Source organism: Toxotes jaculatrix, chromosome 17, assembly GCF_017976425.1.
Source record: "Toxotes jaculatrix isolate fToxJac2 chromosome 17, fToxJac2.pri, whole genome shotgun sequence".
NCBI classification, from domain to species: domain Eukaryota; kingdom Metazoa; phylum Chordata; class Actinopteri; family Toxotidae; genus Toxotes; species Toxotes jaculatrix.
The window spans coordinates 18,888,051-18,902,040 of record NC_054410.1 but is presented as its reverse complement, the minus strand read 5'-3'; the positions used below and the strand labels follow the sequence as shown (position 1 = coordinate 18,902,040).

At 42.7% G+C, this 13,990-nt stretch overlaps 3 protein-coding genes across 4 annotated transcripts; all 3 read left to right on the top strand.

The window, feature by feature from the left end:
- Positions 1–739: 739 nt before the first annotated feature.
- Positions 740–7,063, top strand: utp25 (UTP25 small subunit processor component). 2 transcript variants are annotated; one of them, XR_005896213.1, is made up of 13 exons: positions 740–874; positions 1,218–1,257; positions 1,405–1,594; positions 1,677–1,928; positions 2,113–2,201; positions 2,299–2,709; positions 3,453–3,669; positions 3,770–3,972; positions 4,188–4,370; positions 4,523–4,632; positions 4,893–5,138; positions 5,771–6,144; positions 6,665–7,063. XR_005896213.1 is itself a non-coding variant. In XM_041060298.1 (12 exons), the coding sequence occupies exons 1-12, from the start codon at positions 774–776 to the stop codon at positions 6,024–6,026; spliced, it is 2,298 nt and encodes a 765-aa protein (XP_040916232.1). In that variant the 5' UTR covers positions 740–773; the 3' UTR covers positions 6,027–6,541. The 2 variants fall into 2 exon arrangements, 1 of the variants encoding a protein (XP_040916232.1); XM_041060298.1 differs by lacking the exon at positions 6,665–7,063 and having other exon boundaries at positions 5,771–6,541.
- Positions 7,064–9,131: 2,068 nt separating this feature from the next.
- On the top strand, positions 9,132–13,966 carry LOC121196999 (b(0,+)-type amino acid transporter 1-like). The gene is made up of 6 exons (XM_041060299.1): positions 9,132–10,051; positions 11,854–11,987; positions 12,227–12,356; positions 12,439–12,563; positions 12,665–12,752; positions 12,845–13,966. The coding sequence occupies exons 1-6, from the start codon at positions 9,353–9,355 to the stop codon at positions 13,073–13,075; spliced, it is 1,407 nt and encodes a 468-aa protein (XP_040916233.1). The 5' UTR covers positions 9,132–9,352; the 3' UTR covers positions 13,076–13,966.
- On the top strand, positions 10,219–11,461 carry LOC121197002 (b(0,+)-type amino acid transporter 1-like). Its single transcript, XM_041060305.1, has one exon. The coding sequence runs from the start codon at positions 10,582–10,584 to the stop codon at positions 11,308–11,310; it is 729 nt and encodes a 242-aa protein (XP_040916239.1). The 5' UTR covers positions 10,219–10,581; the 3' UTR covers positions 11,311–11,461.
- Positions 13,967–13,990: the final 24 nt, after the last annotated feature.

Below are 13,990 nucleotides of genomic sequence, written 5' to 3'. Positions count from 1 at the left end.
AGCACTAATTTATCAAATGTTTACCAACTTGCTTTAGAGAGTATGTTACCTAGAAAGGTTATAAATCTAGTTTTTCTCGTTAAAAATTGCACTGATGTTGCATTCTGAGAAATGGTCAAAGGGTTTACTCAGTAACCTAATGTGTGATTACAGTGGGGCTATGTGGACATCAAATCAGGAGTGAAATCAAGAAGTCCATTAAATTGGCACAATCCGTTAGGAGAACAATGATCAGGAGCTTTTATTTTCTCTCATCACTTATCCTGACAAATCCATTGTTCAAAGATTTATTGTTGGTTTTAAGCCAGGGGCCCCAACAGATATCAGACCTGACTTGCATCACAGTGAAGATAGAGAACGTGTTCTGCTTTTCTTCCTCAGTATTAAAGTTTATTTTATATTTTTACAACAAATTTACAGAGGAAAAAAGTGGGTTTATTCAAACGCATGATTACTTAGCACACAAAGAATTGGACGTCCAAAAACAACTACTCTGTACTCTGTATTTACCTTTAAGGTGTACCATCGTTTACTATGGTTTTCTGAATTTTAATGATATGATTTCATATTAATTGTTTTATCTCATTTCTTTAGAATGATGGAACACAAAGATCAAGCAAATATTGTCATGTCTCATGTCACCAACTCTGAATGGAAATCTGTAAAGCTGTAGTTCCCCTCCGCTCCTGTAGATGGCAGAAACACAGTGTCCCTGATCCGCGACAACCACCAACGAAGCCGGAGAGACACACGTGTGGCAGCGCAGTGTCAACATGGGGAAGAGGAGGCAGAACAAGCAACTTTTCACAAATTTATCCAAGAAGCAAAAGAAACACTTGAAGGAGTTTGGAGAGGAGCATCCATTTCACGATGTGTAAGTAGCACAACAACCTCCGGCCCGTGTTAAAGGAGCAATTAAGCCTCTGTGTTAGCCGACTAGCTAAGATACTCTCAGGCGGCTGTGGCACAGTTAAGCCACATACAGGTGACAATGTTAGCTATAGTTATTTGTAAAGAACAACAAGCTAACATTGTTAATATAATGTTAATGAATACCTAACGTGGTATTTAACTTAAGCTAATTAGCAAAATGGCTAGAAGCAGAAAGACTACAAGACTATCAGTAGCATAAAATAAAAGTTTACTTACATATTGTAGAACCATTCAGCAGCTTTGTTGTCTGTATAGTTTTATATCCCCTTGTGTTTTTTTCACAGTGTCAATGAGAAACCTGAAAGAACTGAAATAGTGGAACTGGTGAGTAGTACTGTACAAGTCATGAATCCCAGTTTATACAATTCTGGACTGTTCATTCATTGATAGACAGTTTTCTTTATAAATATTTGAACTGTACCAGTATTACGATAATGCAAAGTGAAAGGTGCTCTGTTACCTCTGTTACAGCCAGCAAGCCCTGAACAATCTGAAGCTGAGCCTGATGAGCTGGAAGAAGAAGAGGATGATGAACCAGAGCAGAAAACAGCCTACCAGAAACTTCTTTCAACTCTCAGCCAACATGGTGGCAACGACCAGAGTGAGGAGGAGGAAAGCTCTGATGATGAAGAGGAAGAAGAAGAAGAGCTTCTTGGTGAAGGTGAGTTATTTCCAGAACACTTGAACATCCTGTTGAGACTATATTTACATTTGACTGAATACCATTGTGCTTTTTATTGTAGAGGACAGCGACGGAGTGGGAGATGACAGCGAAGATGGTGATGAAGACGAAGGGGGAGAGGAGGGAGTTACAGATGCAGATGAAGCTCGGAGTGAGGCAGTAGAAGGGGAGGAGGAGGAGGAGGAAAAGGAGAAAGGAAATGAAGAGTTCATAGATAAGGAGCATGAGTCTCAGTTCTGTCTGGAGACCAACTTTATGGGTGAAGGAGATCAGGAGGACTCTGAAGGCACTGCAGAGCATGAAGACAGCAAGGGTAAGAGGGGAGGGAATTATTTCTCTTCAAAATAAAAGTTTTCTGTTGGTTTTACCAAATACAACACACTGAATGTTTGGTAACTTGAAAATTTAAAAGATGTATTTTTTTAAACTTCTCACTGAATTTCAGAGAATATGAGCTGACGGTAGCACGTTGTACTGTTTTTATTTTCTCTTCGCAGACATGTTTTTACAGCATTTGGACACGGAGCTTGATGAGGAGGATGTGCAGAGAATAACATCTGGCAGCAAAGACAAGACTCAGATCAGGGTATTTACTACATCATTTTTAATGAAATCTCCTGTGAGCTTTTATCATTAAAATGTATACTAACTACAGCTTCTGTCTATGCCTTTCCTTTATTTAGTGGCCAAAATTGGGCACTCTGCTCTGTACCAGTCCCCTGGAGAAGTTTGGACACATTGGCCCTCAGAAAGACACAAGCCCCCCAGTTTTCCACAAACTCTTGGAGTCCCGCTGGAAGGATCTAAACCAGAGCTCTGATCCTAAGGGGGTGGCTGAAGAAATAAGCCCTCTCCAGCTAGAGCTGCTGGCCCTCATGGGCTCCTACAAGGACCTATACTACTCAGAGATGTGTCCTCTGAATAAGGGCCCTCAGGTGCGCAGTGCATACTGCGTCCATGTTCTCAACCATGTACTGAAGGCCAACTCCCAGGTCCTGGCTCACAACGCCCAGCTAAGGGAGCAGAAAATTCAGGCTAAACCTGGAGCAGCACCACAGGATGAACCCAGAGACCAAGGTCTGACTCGACCCAAGGTAAAACAATTGTTTGCATTACATTTGGCTTCTTAGAGCCTTAGAGCTTCATTTAACATTTTTAAACATCTATAAGTAGTCTGCCTCCACTGAAGTGCACTTTTTTGAGTTCTCGTGTTAAAACCATGTTTTCACTTTGTCATTGTGTGTTATTGAATGTAGCACAGTACAGTGTGCAAAAAGTGAAGGGGTCTTCACTTCTTTGTATATGTTTATGTAAAGCAATTTTGCCCACAGTTCTCAGGCTGGATCAGACTTTAACACATATGACTTCCGGTGAATATGTTCATGATTCTGCTCAGGGATCCTGTGCCTCAGATGCATTGCTGTTTAGATATTTACATATTGCACAACTTAAGATTTAATGGAAACATTGTTTTAGCATTAAAATGTCTTTGTTAGAAAATAAATTCAGTTGACCAAGTAAAAACTGGAAAATCGTTAGTTTTATCTGCTGCTTGCAAGTCACACTGCTTTTTTGTAAGTAACAAAATCACATCTCACCCTGAAGAGAAGTTATGGTTGTGTTTTATGAAGTGCAGGAATGATCTGAGAGTAACTCACTCATTGCATTATGTTTGATTTTAATTTTGAGTGTCGGCAGCAGTATGGGTTACTGGATTATTTATGTAGTTGGGTGCATGAATGCTGTCCCCCTTCATCACTGATCAAATGTTCAAAGCTCAATATTTGATCTCTTCTGCTCAGCTGCTTTGTTGTAATAACGCTTATGGATGTATCAGGTGCTGATTCTCATGCCGTTCCGAGGCGGAGCTCTGAGAGTCGTCCAGACGTTCATCAGCCTGCTGGAGACCAAAGGCAAGAAGATTGTGGTCAACAACAAGAAGAGGTTCAAGGAAGAGTTTGGGGAAGAGGCGGATGACCAGCCGCCTAATCTGAAGAGACCAGATGATTACAGCGCTGTCTTCACAGGCAATGTTGATGATCACTTCAGGATAGGTACAGTTGGGAGAAAAAGAGAAGCTGTCCCACTTTTAGAGAACCTCCTAAGTGTTTTTTGTTGGTCTGAGGACCTGTTGTTGTCCTCTCTCTGCACCAGGTATCTCCATTGTGAGGAGCAGTATGCGTCTGTATTCCCCCTTCTACTCGTCAGACATCATCATTGCATCTCCCCTGGGCCTGCGCACAGTGCTGGGAGCTGAAGGAGAAAGTAAGAGAGACTTTGACTTCCTCTCCTCCATCGAGCTGCTGGTGGTGGACCAGGCGGATGTCTTCCTCATGCAGAACTGGGAGCATGTCCTGGTAGGAAGACTGAACAGATTCAAAAGGGCATATTACTGCAGATGGAGCCATCTCCATCTGCTGTCCAACAACTGTGTGATAAATCAAAATATGTTAACATTCAGCATTTATTGATGGAGCTTTGAGAGATTATTTCAGATTAATGAATTACTAATGTGGAGGATTGTCTTCATATTGGATTTCTAATAAAACATCATGTCTTCGGCCCCCACCAGCATGTGATGAAGCACATGAACCTGCAGCCACTGGACTCCCATGGGGTGGACTTCTCCAGGGTGAGGATGTGGAACCTGAACAACTGGGCCAGACACTACAGGCAGACGCTGGTGTTCAGCTCCATCCAGGAGCCACAGATCAACAACATCCTTACCAAACACTGTGCCAACTACCGTGGACAGGTACTCCACTTTATACCCCCCAGGACTGAAGACTGAGTGCAGATAGAGAGTGAAAACAAAGTCACTGGCTGTTAATTTCTATTTGTATTTTGTTAAAGAAAGGCTCCTCAGTGTCATTTGATGTTGGGATCTTTTTTTTTTTTTAATTTCAGATTTCTACTAAGAACATACCAAAAACAGGCTCCATCTGCCAGGTGTTGGTTCAGCTGCCTCATGTGTTTCAGATGTTCTCCTCTGACAGCTTCATAGACCACGATTCAAGGTGAGATCCTCCCACAGCCAGACTTCTGAACGTGTTCACTCTGTAAGATAGACATGCATCTAAAGGGGCCATGTGAAGTTTTGTTGTAAACAAACAGAGAATAAAGTATTGCTTAGATCTGTATTTAATAGTTAAATGTCTTCTACTTCCCTGCCTTTAATGATGCATTACCTCCTCCTGTAGATCAGTAGAAGAGTGTGAAACCACTGACAGACATGTGTATCACCCTCATCCATGTGTGTTTCCCATCCCACCCATAGGTTTCACTTCTTTGTAGATAAAGTGCTGCCTCAGTACAGGGACTCAGTTATGTCCCACACTCTGATCTACATCCCCTCTTATTTCGACTATGTCCGATTGCGCAACTACATGAAGAAAGAGGAGATAAACTTTGCCAGCATCTGCGAGTATTCCAGCAAATCCGAGGTGTCTCGAGCCAGGCATTTCTTCCAGAAAGGGGAGAAACAGTTCCTGCTCTTTACCGAACGCTTCCATTTCTACAAGAGGTCAGTCCTTCTTAATGCTCCTGCAGACGTGTGTTGGGTTCTGGGTTTTCACCCAGCGATTAATGAAGGCCTGGCAGCTAGTAAATCTCTCCTGTAGCAGGTAGAGGGAGTGTTGTGCTGCTGAAAGACACTGACTGTTCAAGGGGACCAAACTGGGCACACTGAATTCTGGTGCCGTATTTGATCTGGATTCACTCCCACACCATCAATAGTGAAGGGTTTAAAGAGAGTAATCTTTATTACGTTTTTAAGAGCTAACACAATCAGCTGCGATAACAGGTGTAGTAAACAGATGTGATCTCTTTTACAGAGTTCAAAAGTTAGACCTCTCACTTCACTCGTGATCACGTGAAGAGCCAAGGACTTTAATCAGCTCGTCCTTGAGAGTGATGTATTTTTAATTAGTCTACTCAAACATGAGTGTAAACCTACTTTTCTACTTACCTCAAAGTATTAAAAAAATCTAAATCTTAATTTAATTTACAAAACTGTGATAGTTATAAAATATTTTTGTATCAGATTGCAGGCTGTTGCTGTACACACTTTTTATTCTGTGTGGTATTTAAAGGTCTTTAAAAGTCTTAACTCGGTGAGCCCGGTAGAAACCCTGATCTTTGACTTCTTTTATTCAGGTACACCATCAAAGGGATCCAGAACCTGATATTTTATGGATTGCCCACCTTCCCCCACTTCTATAGCGAGGTGTGCAACATGCTGGCGGCAGGTGGTCAGGGTGAAGCAGCCAGCTGGACCTGCACTGCCATCTACTCCCGCTACGATGCACACAAACTGGCTGCCATCAGCGGAGCCCAGAGAGCCGGACAGATGCTGCACTCAAACAAGACCGTGCACCTCTTTGTTACAGGCGGGGAAGATAAAACCTCCTGATGGAGCTGGATAGATAAAAGAGGGACCACTGGACTAAAACCATGGCAGATATCAACTGTACATATAAGGTCTCACCAGGATCTGAGCCATTACACAGGGATGAACCTGCTCACTGAAGGTCGGTGTGAATCGATTGCCATGTTACACGGCATGTAGCAAAACACCTGGTTTGAGATCAGAAACCTGAAGCTCAAACCACAAAACGTGTATTGTTTGACGTCTTGTAGCTGGAAGTCGTCCAGAGGCATCGAGCCACAGAGTAACGAGATCATAAAACACTGCTGTGGGTTGTAAATCAGGTTGTAGCTGATCACTGTGATAAGATGTTGTAAAAACATCACTCACAGGTTGTTTCCAGATTCAGCATACAGTATAAATATATTATCTTCATTTATAATCCAAACGATTTCATGCTCTTTATTTTATAAGCATTTGTGTTTATAGCAACACCTGTCCTGAAAGTGCTAATAGTTTTTATGGTTGTTTGTACCCAATATAAAATTGTTTGAAATGAATCAAAGATTTGTTGCATTTGTTTTCTGGTAAAGCATTTTAGGAATTTTAAGGCAGGAGAATTGAAAGTAGTACTTCTAATGTGAATGATCTGCCAAATAATCTGACTCTTGTTGTTTTCACAGCCTGATTCAGAAGTGTGTGACAAAGGAGGGAAACCACACATAGTCTGTAGTTTTATTTGTATGAGTGAAATACCAAAATACACGTCCGTGACCAGGTAGGTGATGTGTGAATGCGTGAATGTGGATGATTTATAGATTTCGGACACCAGTTTTCTCAGGTGTTCTGCTTCTCTGACAGGGCTTCAGCTCTAACCTCTGACCTCCTGAAACAAAATAAGGGAACACAGCCAACCAGAAGAGCCAAATAAAGATATGAGGCCGTCACAGTGCTCATAGGATCCCCTTAAAAAAGATAAGGGATAAAGCAAAACGGCCTCCAGTAAATACTCATTTGTATGACCAACCCACATAATTATTAACTCCCTGAGTTGCTGCAAGAGTGACTTTGGCCACAGAGTTTTCTCCTGTAGTAAAGGAGTCAAACAGCAGATGGTCTGTAACAGCTGTGATTATGGACGACAAGACACAGAAGCTCAACCTGAAGCGGGAAGTAGGCCTGGTGGGAGCCGTGTCCCTCATCGGAGGGACAATGATTGGATCTGGGATCTTCATGTCCCCGCAGACAGTGCTCTACACCATCGGCAGCCCCGGGGCCAGCTTGGTGGTGTGGGCATGCTGTGGTTTACTGGTGATACTGGCCTCTTCCTGCTACGCTGAGCTGGGCACTGTCATAAAAGAATCAGGGGGAGAGTACATCTACATCCTCAGGACTTCTGGTTCAGTCGTCGCCTTCATGTTGATCTTCAGCTCCGTGTTATTTGTGAGACCTGCTGGTGTCGCTGGCATCGCGCTGAGTTTCGCTCAGTATGTTGTGGCTCCTTTCTACTCAGACTGCCCCCCTCCAGAGCTGCTGGTGAAGTGCGTGGCTGCAGCTGCAATTCTAACACTAGCCTCTGTGAACTGCCTCAACGTTCGGTTTTCAATGTCAGTCCAAGTGTTTTTTATGGTGGCCAAGGTCCTGGCCCTGGCAGTTATTATAATTGGAGGCGTGGTGATGCTTATCAAAGGGCACACTGAAAGCTTTGAGGACTCTTTTAAGAACACAAATGTGGGCATCAATCCAATTGGTATTGCTTTCTACCAGGGACTGTGGTCCTATGATGGCTGGAACAATCTGAATTATGTGACTGAAGAGTTGAAACGTCCTGAAGTAAGTAAGTGTTGCACTGAAGGAATTATTGCGTAGGGCCAATAAGCAGTCCATGTGTCATGTGCCATGTATCAGTAAACCAGATCTTTATTCTTGCACGATTAGTTGAGAGATCATGGGAGTTTATCCATCCAATCTACATCTGTCTTGTGGACTTGGAGATGGCTTACAGCTGTGGCTTACAACTGTCTTTTAGGTGGTCATTGCTACTTCCTGGCTGGTCCTTGCAGAACCAGAGAAAGACCTATTTCCATTTTAACAACAAGAAGTCACATCACATTCGCATTTTCCTGGTTGGGTTCACTCTGGAGATAGCATGAGGAGCTTGGCTTTCAGAAGGAGTTTGACTTTTTCATGCAAGTGTCCCAAACTTACAAGAGTAAAGTTGCTCCATAAATTACAGTGGCAAAAGCCATCATCAGGAGCAGTTTGGGGTCAGGAAACCACAGGTAATAAATACCAGGTATGTCCACTGATGGCGTCAATTAGACTGATGTCACAGGCTTCCTCTGTTTGTAAGATAGAAAAACTCATATCAACAAGCTGAGGAGGCCTCTGACATCGTCAGCTGGCACAAGTGGTATTTATGTGCTGTGGTTCCCTGACACCAAACTGCCTCTGATGATGGTTCTTAAGTAAAGCCAGGAGACTGGAACCATGCGTCCATCATTTTTTGGAGTTACCTCAGCCCCATTCATTACATGTTGTTGCTGAAAATCAGAAATGAATGGGTATAGGAATAAATAGGGAACAAAATGAATCCATCCATTCTCTATACACTTGTCTTGTTCAGTCATCTGATCCCATCTGTCCTTATTTTGGACTAAGGGTTGAATAATACAAGGAGAAGCATGCAGAGATAGATTTAGAAGAAATATATGTTAGATGTATTTATTTATTTATTTATTCATTCATTCATTCAGTCTGTTTTAGAGAAATGTTATTTGTCGTACCTTTCCCCCTATAAAATGAGAGCACAAACTCCACATTTAAATGGGGAGGTGGAGCATTGTGTGCCTTAAAGAAAGAGGCAGTTGCAGAACATGTCATCTCAGTTGACAGATCTTTTCTAAACAACAGGGCAATGAGAAGTGAAATCAGCTTAACCTCCGTTTGCCCCTGTCTTGTTAATACTTTACAGACAAACAGAAAAATCTCAGTGGCTGAGCAGTAACTTCAGAACAAACAATAACAAACTCATTGAAAAACATTTTTTTAGACAAACTCCTCCCACTCATTTACACACATTCCTAAAGATGTTCCTGCCACTGATTCAGACACACACACATCAATATCATTTCATTTGCTGTAGAAAAGGTGACTGTTAACGAATAGAATGCAGCTGGAAGTAATGAGCGCAGTCAAGGACAAACAGCCTCGCCACACCTTGGTTTAGTGGCTGTTGAAGGGTGACTTCACCTCCTACCGTGGACACGGCTCTAACATTACCCAACATAGTATAGCTATAACTATAGCTTCTTCTGTGCATCTCCAGTGTCCACTGCGAACGCCTTTGAGGAAGCAGCAGCTCTCAAACAATGGAGAGTGACAGAGAGAAGCTCAATCTGAAGAGGGAAGTGGGGATTATAGGAGCTGTGTCATTCATTGCTGGAACCATGATAGGATCTGGGATCTTCATATCCCCCCAGTATGTGCTGTCCACTATTGGCAGCCCCGGTGCTAGCCTTATTGTATGGGCTTGCTGTGGGTTGATAGCCATGCTGGGGGGGCTCTGTTATTCTGAACTGGGCACAGTCATACCAGAGTCTGGAGCGGAGTATATCTACATGCTGCGGACAGCAGGGAGAGTGGTGGCTTTCATGTTTGTCTTCAGCTTCATCATCGTCATGCGGCCTGCCAGTGCCACAGGAATTGCCCTGAGTTTTGCTGAATATGTTGTGGCCCCATTTTACAGTGGCTGCACCCCTCCACAACTGGTGGTGAAGTGCGTGGCTGCGGGAGGTATCATGTTGCTGGCCATAGTTAACTGTCTGAGCGTCCGCTTGTCCACCACCATCCAGGTGGTTTCCATGGTAGTCAAAGTGCTGGCGCTGGCAGTGATCGCACTTGGAGGTGTTGTGATGCTTTTCCAGGGCAACACGCAGAACTTTGACAACTCCTTTGAGGGAACAAACGTTGGCATCAACTCCATTGGTATTGCTTTCTATCAGGGCTTGTGGTCCTATGATGGCTGGAACACTCTGAATTATTTAACTGAAGAGCTGAAGCATCCAGAAGTAAGAGTTTCAAAGTTTACTTTCCATCAGTTTCACAAGAAAAATACAAATATGCTGTTGGCAAATACTAAACAGAGAGACTGTATACTTGTCGTTCACTGTTCATTGATCTTGTTGAGTAATCACTCATTGTGTTTATATTTCACACAAATAACCAAAGCTAAATAAACAGTAAATTACACAATGAGTGCAAGTGCCAAGGTTAGAACACAACAGAGCTGCTGCTGTTGTCTGACAGCAGAATGATCATATCCAGATAAGCGATTGCCTGATAAGTTAAGATGAGAACTTTGAGTCAAGAGGTTGATATACAGTGATTTATAACAACAACCGAGTTAATATTAAATTCAAGTAGCCTACCGGGAATTGTTTTTACTGTCCCATGAGCTGTTACTGTTTTGCAAGACATTTCTGATATGTGCAGCTTATATTCCTCTGCTGCGTGATTATTCCTTTGTCTGGGTGTTTGCTCTGTAAGGGTGAATAACAGCTACAGTGCCTTGAATTTGTGCTCTCTGATCTGAGTGGCCATGGCAGAGAAAGAACCTGGAGCCCTGAAAATGAAACGGGAAATTGGGTTGATTGGCGGCATAGCACTAGTTTCGGGGACAATGATTGGATCAGGTATATTCATGTCCCCACAGTTTGTGCTGGCCTATGTGGGAAGCCCTGGAGCAAGTCTGGTGATCTGGGCTCTCTCAGGAGTTGTGGCAATGTTTGCAGCGCTGTCGTACACTGAGCTCGGGACAGTCATTTCAGAATCTGGTGGGGACTTCATCTACATACTGAGGATCTGTGGTTCATTTCCTGCTTTCTTTGCAGCCATCACTTTTATCTTGGTTGTGAAGCCGTTCGGCATAGCAGCAATGGCACTTAGTGTTGCAGAGTATGCCACAGCACCCTTTTACACCGACTGTCATCCTCCACAGCTAGTAGTGAAGTGTGCTGCTGCTGTGAGCATTCTGGTTGTTGCCATAGTCAACATCATGAATGTCCGCATCGCTGTCAGAATCCAGGTGGTCTTCTTGGTGGCCAAAGTGCTGGCACTGGCCTTCATAGTAATTGGAGGGATAGTGGCACTCATACAGAGCAGCACTGTCATTGTGGAAAATCTGAAAGTTGAGAACGCATTTAAAGGGACTCAGTACTCTGTGAGCACTCTAGGGATGGCTTTTTATCAAGGACTCTGGTCTTATGCTGGATGGTACAACTTGAACTATGTCACTGAGGAGCTGAAAAGACCAGAGGTGAGACTGTGAGGAGCTGGATTGTGCATTGTGTGCTTAAGTGAGCAAATAGTAGCATTGTGTATTTATTAAAAATGCAGCAGTCCCTCAAGACAGCTGGTGTCTTGATTCAAGGATCGATGGTAAATTCTTGTGTATAAAACATTTACTTCTTAGCTGACAGATCCTGAATATTCAGTTTTGAGATTGGTTGTTGATTTATTCTTTGTATGAATCATTGTCATATTCAAGGGAACATTGTATTATCAAGTCACACTGCTTTAAATCATTTGAAGAGCCTCATGCATAATTTCCTCTATGTACCATCCTCTGTGATGAGTCGATACACAGGTGATGCATTTTGATTGTTCTTCTTTATATCCACAATCCACGTTTTCAAATCTATCTGTAATCATGGTTCAGCTCTAAATGTTTGCAGCACTGCATGCTGAAGGTCACACTCAGACTTTTTGACCATTTCATTCAACACTGGACTCCAAACTTCTACCGAAATCCTTTTTGAACCAGATCTCAGCATCAGTATTACGACTAAAAACTGTTGTCTTTCTGTCTCAGGTCAATCTTCCGAGGGCGGTTGTGATAGCCATTTCTCTGGTGACTGGCTTGTATCTGCTGGTGAACGTGAGCTACCTGACTGTAATGACGCCCAAAGAGCTCATGTCCTCCAGCGCCGTAGCAGTTACATGGGGGTAAGGCAGCACATGTTAATGTCACAGATTGTGGTAGATGTGTTGTTTCTGAGGTTAAAATAACTAATTATGAAAGAGGCTTTTTTAGAAATCACTAATAGCCCTTTAAACTGAAAAAAAAAAATCAGAATAATGTTACCAAGCCCCCCTGACACTTGTTCTACTTATAGCAGGCTTCTTTTGAAAGTCGGAGTGGAAGCTGTTGCAGGTTTTGTGAGAACTTCCACTTTTTCCCACAGGAATAAGGTGTTAGGAAGCTGGGGGTGGATCATGTCCGTGGCTGCAGCACTGTCAGCTTTTGGTTCACTGAACGGGACCTTCTTCAGCGGCGGCCGTGTGTGCTTTGTTGCAGCCAGGGAAGGACACATGGTGAGAATCTCTTCATGTTATGAAAAAATGTTAGATTGTTTAGTATAAGGTTTGTTGTCACAGAGTCGTGTTTGTTTTGTAGCCAGATATTCTGGCCATGGCTCACGTCCGCAGACTGACTCCATCCCCAGCTCTGATCTTCACCACTCTCATCTCTCTGGTGGTTCTGATCCCTGGAGACTTTCAGAGTATCGTCAACTTCTTCAGGTGAAGGCTGGGTCTGCATTTCTTCTTTTATTTCTTTAGAAAAAAAAAAACATGCAACCTGTTTGTGTTTGTCTGACATTTTTCTTCATTGCTGTTGTCAGTTTCACTGCCTGGTTTTTCTATGCCATCACCCTGTCTGGACTCCTCTATCTCAAGATCAAGAAGCCAGAACTCCCGAGGCCATACAAGGTCAGTGTCACACACATTTTTCTCTATTTTTTTTTAACCCTGCATGAAAATCACAGCTTGTTATCATGTTTGTCTCTTCCCCTGTCTCCCAGGTTCCCATCATTTTCCCCATCCTGGTCCTCATTGCAGCAGTATTCCTTGTGCTGGCACCCATCATTGACAATCCTCAGATTGAATATCTCTATGTGACTTTATTTATCTTCAGTGGAATCATAGTCTACATACCCTTCATCCATTACAAGCTCTGCCCAGGCCTGTTGACCAAGTTAACAGTGTTCCTGCAGCTGTTCTTAGAAGTCGCCCCAGCCGAGAAAAACCTGTGATTTCCAGTTGTTATTCATCTGCTTTTTAAATTCGCCTGTTTAAGCTATGACACTCAAATACTGCATGTTGCATTCAGCCACCACTTACTGTGTAACCAATCTCCCATTCTCTCTGCTACTGTGAACACACAGATTTTAAAATCTACAGGATAGTGCTGCAAACTGTAATCTGCTTGTAAAATTAGCTCCAAAAAGCATTCATAATTTTCTTTAGATTTCCTGGCATGTATTGCCTATTTGCACGTGTGCACTTAGTATTTATTTTGCTGACTTTTGATTCTTAGTCAAATTAGATAGCATGTGAAGAAAATGTTTACAAAGTTTGCCTGTGCAAGTTTTTGTCTCTATTTCAGTTTATTATAAATGTTCATTTGCGAAATGTTCCAGATCATACATTTGTCACAACATAGCAGCTCTTCCAGGTGCATAAGACATAAACTGCAGCAACCTTTCTAAAGAACTACAGTATTTGTAACTTGTGATTTCAACAACTTTAGGAATTAGCAGCTGTTCTTCAGAAACAGAACATGAGAAGAAAGCATGGCTTATTATTGTTCTCAGTATGTCAGTGCACCACTTTGGTCCAGACTGTGGTTCAACAACTGATGGGTGGCTTGAAAGGTTGTGTAGGCTTCCATGTTTCCCAGAGGACGAACCCAAAAGGCTCTCCAAAAGACATGCATGCTAGCATTGCTGCTGTAAGCATCTTAGTATGCTAATGTTAGCATTTAGCTCCCAGCACTGCTTTGCTTGACTGCAGATTCTTTTCTGGCTTACTGGCAGTCCCCCATTTCTTGCCATATTCAGTATTTGGCATTTCAAATTATGTGCAGTATATTTTGTTATGTCTTAACTGGACTACAAGATTGATAATAAGTTATCTAGATGGAACTGACCTTACTGAAACAAATGGTT

Coding starts and splice junctions, on each gene's coding strand:
- utp25 (XM_041060298.1), top strand. CDS start 774: ATGGGGAAGAGGAGGCAGAACAAGCAACTTTTCACAAATTTATCCAAG. Junction 875..1,217: donor GAGCATCCATTTCACGATGT/GTAAGTAGCACA, acceptor TTTTTTTCACAG/TGTCAATGAGAAACCTGAAA. Junction 4,371..4,522: donor GTGCCAACTACCGTGGACAG/GTACTCCACTTT, acceptor TTTTAATTTCAG/ATTTCTACTAAGAACATACC.
- LOC121196999 (XM_041060299.1), top strand. CDS start 9,353: ATGGAGAGTGACAGAGAGAAGCTCAATCTGAAGAGGGAAGTGGGGATT. Junction 12,564..12,664: donor AGTATCGTCAACTTCTTCAG/GTGAAGGCTGGG, acceptor TGCTGTTGTCAG/TTTCACTGCCTGGTTTTTCT. Junction 12,753..12,844: donor AACTCCCGAGGCCATACAAG/GTCAGTGTCACA, acceptor CCTGTCTCCCAG/GTTCCCATCATTTTCCCCAT.
- LOC121197002 (XM_041060305.1), top strand. CDS start 10,582: ATGGCAGAGAAAGAACCTGGAGCCCTGAAAATGAAACGGGAAATTGGG.